This window comes from Phaethon lepturus, unplaced genomic scaffold (genome assembly GCF_000687285.1).
Source record: "Phaethon lepturus isolate BGI_N335 unplaced genomic scaffold, ASM68728v1 scaffold12835, whole genome shotgun sequence".
Classification (NCBI taxonomy): domain Eukaryota; kingdom Metazoa; phylum Chordata; class Aves; order Phaethontiformes; family Phaethontidae; genus Phaethon; species Phaethon lepturus.
Genome location: NW_010539937.1, coordinates 73,325 through 81,352, shown reverse-complemented (window position 1 = coordinate 81,352; position 8,028 = coordinate 73,325). Strand labels below are relative to the sequence as shown.

General features: G+C 40.0%; 1 protein-coding gene across 1 annotated transcript in view; it reads left to right on the top strand.

Annotated features, from left to right (window-relative positions):
• The first annotated feature begins 2,504 nt into the window (after positions 1–2,504).
• The window catches only part of AASDH (aminoadipate-semialdehyde dehydrogenase), an 18,385-nt gene continuing 12,861 nt past the window's right edge, over positions 2,505–8,028 (top strand). The window contains exons 1-4 of the mRNA XM_010287293.1: positions 2,505–2,734; positions 4,754–4,874; positions 5,621–5,955; positions 6,696–6,888. Of these exons, the coding sequence (XP_010285595.1) occupies positions 2,505–2,734; positions 4,754–4,874; positions 5,621–5,955; positions 6,696–6,888 (879 nt within the window). The remainder of the gene's footprint in view (positions 2,735–4,753; positions 4,875–5,620; positions 5,956–6,695; positions 6,889–8,028) is intronic.

Genomic DNA, 8,028 nt, shown 5'->3' with positions numbered 1-8,028 from the left:
ATGGGAGAATCTAGATTTTCATGAGCATTGGGCTCTTACTGTGTGTTCTTCACTAAAGCCCAGATCTGCATAACGGGGGATGTACGTGGATCTCTTCTGTCTCATTAGCAAGTTTATTTGGTTTTTAGCAGAACTGTAACAGTTCATCTGGGCAGTAAATTGGGCAAAAAAAAAAACAGGTTCCAGATTAACCAGGGAGGAGTGTGAGTAAACAGAAAAACTGTCGTTAATATTTTTCACCTTTCTTCTTCCCTGCCCTCAAAAAAGCAGTAATTTTTAAAAGAGCGGATAAGGCGAGCTCTTACGTTATAGTTATGTGTGAGGAGCCCTTTCTACTTGAGATAAAAAGAGATGCACAGTTTAAAAAGGTTGCAAACAGCGATTGTCTATAGAACAGACCATAAATGAAACTTGTACAAATAGTCTTTTAACCTGTTTTCAACAAAACTGGTATTTTTGAAGTCTGGTAATAATTGCTTGAATGTGATTTGAGCATTAGGTGGCGTAATTCAGATTTCAATGCCTTTTTTCCATGTTATGCATGTGAAATTTCAAGGTCTGCTACTGTAAGCATGGTAATTTTTAGATACACTACATGCCTAATCTTTAGTACGTTTTTTTTCCAAAACCTTATGTTAAAGGGGAGATACTTTGCAAGTGTGAGTTTATTCTCCGACAGCTGGATTTATGCTTTGGGTCATCGGGGCTTTTTTTAATCACATGGAGCAGACCCACAGACGCAACGAGTATGTCAAGGAAGAAAACTGCTGGTTTTATCTGTCGCTATTTGTATTATTTTAATGTTTTACTGTGAAACTGTTTCTGCTGTATTACCAATTTGCAACTGTGCCAAATTACCATTTACAAAACGTGACTGTCCTGGTTTCAGTAGAAAGCTAATGTCTAACTTCTCCCATGCGCAATATTAAAAATGGTTATGAACTGGCCTTCTCGTTCTCTCTCCCTTCGCTGCACTCGCCGGCATTGCACATCGAAGGTTTCTTTAATGAAGTCACCTTGAAAGCGCCCTGGAAGCTGGAGCAAGTAATTTCGTCTCCTGTATTAAGAGACGAAATGTAATAATCTTATATAATAACCTCCTATCCCGCACGCGGCCGATATACCAGCGCATTACCGGTGGCTCCTCCCAACGCCGGCTCCCGTTGCCTTCACCCTCCCTCCCTGCTGGCCCCTCTAAAACCCACCCGAGGGGGAAGCACGCCCCGACCGTCCCCGTTCGCCCCGCCAGGAGCTGTTCCGGGCCTCACTCCCCGCCGCCGCAGCTCGGCCGTGGAGCGAAGTGTTATCACCCGCCGCAACGGCTGACCACTCCGTACGCCCCCGGAAATAACGTACTTGCCTCGTCCCAACAGCAATAGCACGGGCAGGAAGGCCCGTACCACCTCCGGGGGTAGGGAAGGGGGCACACAGAGACAGAGGCGAGTTTCTGTGAGCGTGGCAGGGGAACCTTGCCCTTCACCCCTGCCCCCTGCGTTTCTTTTAGTCTCTTGTCTGAAGAAAAACTGCCGGAGAGCTGGGAGGGCACTGGCGCACTCGCTGTTACCCTCACCCGCAGGAAAAAATGGCGCTGCCCCGCACAGGCCGCCGGCGGACGGGGCGCAGCTTGTAGATGCCAAAACAGCGCGACCGCTATCAGCCAATGAGAGGAGGTGTTACTGCAGAGTCGGGCAGGACAAACGTTGTCCGGCCAATCAGAAGCGCTGACCTTCGCGTTGCTAGGTGGCGGCGGAGCAAAGGAGGGCGCTGGGAGATGCTGCTCGCTGCTGCTTCAGGTGGGGGTTTCTGTGGCTTGGCCGTTCTTGCGAGCCCCGGACGTTGGGCCCAGCGGCAACGGTCGGTGGGCCCGCGCTGATGGCGTCCGTCCTGCAGAACTCCCGCGATGCTTGTGGCGCAGCCGCCCACCCTGGGAGCGGCCAGGCCGTGTGTGAAAACGGGGGGCTTTGAGCGTGCCGGGCGCGTGGAGGAGCCGGGACCGCAGCGGAGGCGAGAGGCGGCCTTAGCCCGGAACCTTCCTGTCGGCGGCTCCGTCACCTGGTACGGGCGTGACGGGAAGGCCCGTAGGGCAGAGACAGTACGCTGCGAGCCTTGGGAAGCGTCGCGTTGGGTTTAGTGCTTGAAAGGGAAAGATTCGTATTTCACAATCTGATTTTAAATTAAGTTGTGTTAATAAAGTTAGTAATTCAGTTGTGCCCAGTTTTAAAGGTGTAATGGTGAGGAACCAACTACCTCTGGGCAATGAAATCTTAGTGAATTCCTGTATCCTGGGCCATAGGGCAAGACCCACGGTAAACGGCAGAAGTATTAAGCTTTACACTTTTGCAGTATAAGGTGTGGTGAAGCTGCATGTTTTCTGCCAAGTATCGTTATACCTATTTGGTAGTGTTTGTGTGCTTAGATAATTTGACTGAAATATTAGAAGTTAGAAAGTGACAATGCAGTCTGGTTTGTTCATCTTTCAGGGACGCTGAAGATAGGCAGCTGAGATGACTCTTCAGGAGCTGATGAATCGGGCAGCTAGCCTGTACCCTGATAGAAAAGCAGTTTGGTTCGATGAATGCAATGACAAACCTCCAACTTTCTACACATATGCGACAGTGGTTAAGCTTGCGATGGAATTAACAGCTTTTCTTCAAAAGCACTGTGATCAGCAAGGAAAATGTGAAGTAGGCCTTTACTGCTATCCAGGAATAAACTTACCATCTTGGATCTTAGGGTAATGGTTTGAATGCTTGCAATTTTTGTTTTAAGGGTCATGTCTGTTAAAGCAAATTTGCAGTTTGTTTATATTTTTAGTAACAACTAAAATGCAGTAATACCATAGTAATACAGCCAAGAGACACTGGAGCCTTGCACTCTTTAAGAAAAAAAGATGGCAGTATTATAATGTTTGGAAAAGCCACTGCTGAAGTTTTTTTGAATCTTAAGTTCATTGATTTAAAGTGTGTGTAACTACCCATTTTTTAAAAAGTGTTTGATTAAGCATATTTATAGAAATATAAAAATAATTACTAGTATCTTTGTGCTTGTTTAAAAATGGAAGTGATCTAACAGAATAAATGTATATATACAAAAAAAGGAGTATGCAGGTTTTTTAATGTGTTCTTGTCTTGCAAAAAAAAATGCATTGAAAACAAATTTCATGCTTTAAGCTAATTGATTATACAGTTACAGTTCCATTACAAATATTGTAGAAAAAAGTAATGAGCAAGGCAGCACTAAAGTGACATTGATTATTTAATGGCTAGGAGATTGAAATGTTTGTGATCTCAACACTCATGTTAATTCAGCAATTTAAAAAAATCGTACTTCTGCTGATGCATTCTAATGTTGGTATCCTTTATATATGTATCTTTTATATCCATTGCATTAATGTAATATATAATCCCAGCATTGCAAGCTTATTTTCTTTAGCTGATGTGTACAGCAGCAGTTTTGCTTCCTTAGGGGGATGATCTGTGTCAGTGTTTTCCTATTGTTACACTGCACCTAAAATACATAATAGCACAAGAAGATGTATCGCAGTTGACTATAAAGATTTCAGTGGAGTGAGTTAATCATAAACCTTCCAGAAGGGCTGAGGAACTTTTACACTCATCAGGAAACACCTTTCCTGCAGTCCAGCAGTGGAGGAGGTTGCCCAGGGATGTTGTGCAGGCACTATCCCTGGAGGTTTTCAGGACCTGACTGGCAAAAGTCCTGAACAACCTGGTCTGGTGTCACAGCTGCCCTGCTTGAGCAGGAGGCTGGATGAGACATCCAGAGGTCCCTTCCAACCTGATTTATCTTACATCCTGATCAGCTGAGCAGCAACACATTTTTCTTTTGCTGTCTGACTGGAAACTACTGGGGAGTTTTGATTCCTACAGCTATCATTGCTGAGTAATTAATTGCTATATATGATGCAGGGCAGGCTTAGGTGCTTGCTGATTCCAGTGGCTGTTCAAGTATGCAGCATGCTGCGGTTTCCAAGTCATCGTTCTAGATCTCGTCACAACTGCAGTGACAAATCACTTGCACAAAGAGGAAATATAACTAATTGTACGTGGGAACCCAGCCTTAGAAGAAATGTGAAGATTTATGGGAACTGTTCATGTTTTAGTCGCCACTTACTCATCTTGGCATTTTGTGGCATTAATAAATTCAAGTGTTTGTCTTTATCAAACGGAGCCACTAGAGGGGGGAATTGCAGTGAGCAACTGTTGAGGAAGGACTATGATGTAGAGCGCAGTGAATGAGAGCGATACTTTGTGTGCCTCTGTATATTAGGGATGAAATTCCAGTACGTGCTCAGATTTTCTTATGCTGGGTTCTTTAGACTAGTGAGAACAGAAGGTGTTTTCAGTGTGCAGACTTGTGCAGTGGTTTTGAAATATGTTTATACATGTTGCATATGTGTAAAGAAAAAAGCTTGTAGTTGTTCCTAGTCAATAGCAGAAGCTTTTAAAATGTGGTGCAGGTGATGTCAGTGATACCTTTGCCATCATCAGCCTTCTTTGCCAGGAAGAATTTTGAATGTTTTCATCTAGCTTAATCTTTTTCCTTGCTGTAAAATACCAAAAGGCAACACTAATTGTAATTTGCTTCTTACTTTATTTCTAACAAAAATCTTTGAAAGTCTTACTATGACTACAGTTTCTGGCTCTGGGAACTAACTGCAGTATAAAAGAAACAGTGACTTTTAAGAGGATTTTCTTAAATTTTTTATATGTTTAAAACATTTTTGGCTTGTTAGAATCCTTCAGGTTCCAGCTGCCTATTCGCCTATTGATCCAGATGCACCACCAATGTTATCTGCTTATTTCATGAAGAAAAGCAATCTTCAGTATATTCTCGTTGAGAATGACAAGATAAATGTAAGTGTTCAGGCTTCTACAGGAAGCATTAAACGGCAGTTTAGAAACATCTAGCTATTTAGTTTCTCTGCTGTTTTAATAAGCTTGGATGGGGTGGTTTTGTTTCTTGATGCCAAGAGGTTGTCTTTCTCATTAAGAAAAGAACATCTGTAAAATTAGAAGTACAAAGTGTTTCTCCTCCTGTTCAAAAAAATTGCCTGCTTTCCTATTACAGTGCTGTCCAGGCATGCTTGTTGAGCACTGGCATTGGAAGGCTTTTCCAGGATTGTTTGTCCATAGATGAAGGTTGAGAGTTGGAAATCTTTGCAATAGTTGAAAATAATTCCATTAACTCTTTGGTTTCCTTTTGTCCAACTCCCCTCAAATCTTGTACCCTCACTGATTGCGAAGGGAATAGACAAGATTGGGCCATCTAGTTGTAATTCAGAGTTCTTTGTCTTCTGCAGAATTCTTTTGTATATTTTCTTTTTTAATCTTTTTTTTTCTTTTATATTTTATTTTCTGTATCTTTCTTTTCATTATTTGCTCACAGTTGTTTATTTCGCATTTATAAAGTCTGTGTTCACTCATATTTAATGTATAAAAATACATAAGCATAAAATTCTGATGTGTGTCTGTGAAAAGTAGAGGCATGAAAAATCACAGCTTATTTGTATGAAACACTGTTTCATATTGCATTGCATGCCGTAGAACAATAACAGTGTGTCCGGAGTTCTGCTGTTTAAATTGTTTATTTTCTTTTACAGAAATTCCAGATGTCCCATGTTGGTTGGTTTTACCACAGTTCTTCCACAATAGAACATATTGGTTTAACTCTCTTCCAAATGAGCTCGAGCAACACTGATTTAAATTCACAAGTAGATGATGTGAAAAGTAAATATGAACCTTTCAAAGCTAGGGGTAACTCACAGCCAGGATATACTGTTTGCCCAGATCAAACTGAAGTAAAATCATCAGAAGGAAGATACATGCTAAAGAAATATTCTTTAGCATACGTCTTGCATACATCAGGAACGACAGGGATCCCCAAAATAGTCAGAGTGCCTCATAAGTGTATAGTGCCAAATATTCAACATCTTAAGTAAGTGCAGTTTCCAGTTTTCTTTTTGAATGCTTTTACAAATTTGACGTTTAGGGACTGTCTTAATACTTCAGAGGAGCGTAGATTGCATTTTTGCTAACACTGCTTCACTTCTTCCTCCTTCCCTGCCTTTTCAGGTTTCTTTGTGTTTGTTTCTGTTGTTTCCTAAATAGCATCATAGAAAATTTTGTTTCTCTTAAATGTTATTTTTAATGTTTAAATGGTGCTTTACCTGATTTTTTGAGGGATGTACTTCAAATAATACGCTGGTGCTATAAGTATTGTATTCTGGCTTGCGGCTTAAAAGAAATAGATAACAAAGTTAATTAATCGTTCACAGTTATATTTAGTGTGTTCTGTAGTTTTAAAGTCCTAATTACTTTTTAGGCTACGTGGGTTTCTTTCTGTTTCATTTAGTACTTTCTAAAAAAAATCTATTGTGGAAAATAACACTTTTTTTTAATGAGTATCCATGATTTGAAATATGCCTTTCAGAGCACTGTACTGCTGTGTAATGTGGTGGATATCTTTGTAAAGGACCTCGTTAGCTTAATCAGTAGTTACAGTCTTGATGTAGAAGCTCTTGCTCAAATTGTCTGGCTGGCATATGCCTATATATTCAGAGTAGCCCTTGAGACCTTAGCTTTGCTGAAGCACATTCCTTTCATGCTGCTCTTCCAGTTTGGAAATTTTTTTAACAACATGCATCAGATTTGTAATTCCTAGCTTTCTTATTTTAGATCCATATTTGAGATCACCCAGGATGATATGCTGTTCCTGGCTTCTCCTCTAACATTTGACCCATCTGTAGTTGAGTTGTTCATTGCTCTGACAAGCGGAGCCTCTATTCTTGTAGTACCAAACACTATTAAAATGATGCCTGGGGAGCTGTGTGCTGCTCTATTTCGCCGTCACCACATGACAGTGTTGCAGGTAGGCAATACCTAAGATAAGTGTTCTTGGTGTCTTGCTTCTCGCTTTTGCTAATGTGTACTACTTTTTCATCAGTCTGGATGCTAATGATAATACAGCATAAGTATTCTTCCTTGAAAGCATAGCTCATGCTGTCCTTTTTGCTGTAGTGTGTTAGCTGTTCAGAAAATTACCATTTGATCAAAGCCTTAAACATTTTGTGGCAGAAAACAATAAGCGAAAGACAAAATCAATATTCATCTTAAAAAAAACATTAATTCTTAAGAATGAATTAAATTGTTCTGTTAATTAAACAGTTACTTCTGAAGAATCTGGTAGTGGAGTAACCTGTTATAGAAATTTTTAGCGCTTTTTAATGGTCTTGTTTATGAGGAAAGGCTCTAAGATCAACTTTTAGGTTTTAATGGTAGTCTCTATGCTAAAAATACAACTAAACCAGTGCCATTTATAGGATGATAAAATGTTTGTAGTTTTTACAGTAATGAGAGCAAGAGAATAATTGACTCCATAGCAACACTTACTGTTTTCAGGCCACATGTTTATATGAGGCTTCTTACATATTTTTTAAATACTTTTTAAGATTATTTTTTTAAAACATGTTAAGCATTAATAGAGAGAGGTGGAATTTAGTGGAATGAAGATATTTAAAATGTTTGATTGATTTGAAAAGTTTGATTTAGTGATTTATAATGTTATTTTTTATCATTGCCTTAATCAGTGAAAGGAGGGCTTCTCATCTGAATTAATGACAAATATGTTCTCCTCATAGCTTAACTGATGATGAATAATGTTATGATGTTTCTTAAGTTGTAGCAAGGCATTACCTTCCTCTCTTGACTTGCTCAAGCAGACTTGAGAAATCTGAAAAGCAATTATGAGGGAAGAGTAATTTTTTACCCTCTTTTTTCTTCACTGTAATTTTTTTAAGTTAAAATGATCAGTTGAAAAGTGATGGTCTCGATCCATTACTGGAAGAAAATAATATCGTAAAAAATAATTACATTAATTTTCCAGTCCTCTTGCTAGAAAAAATAAGTGAAGTGTGAGTGTCTGTTAAAATGATTTGCAGTTTTTCCCCTCAGTGAAAGGGCTCTACACCACCAATAGCTTTATAGAAGTAGCTGTATTTTAAGGAAGCTG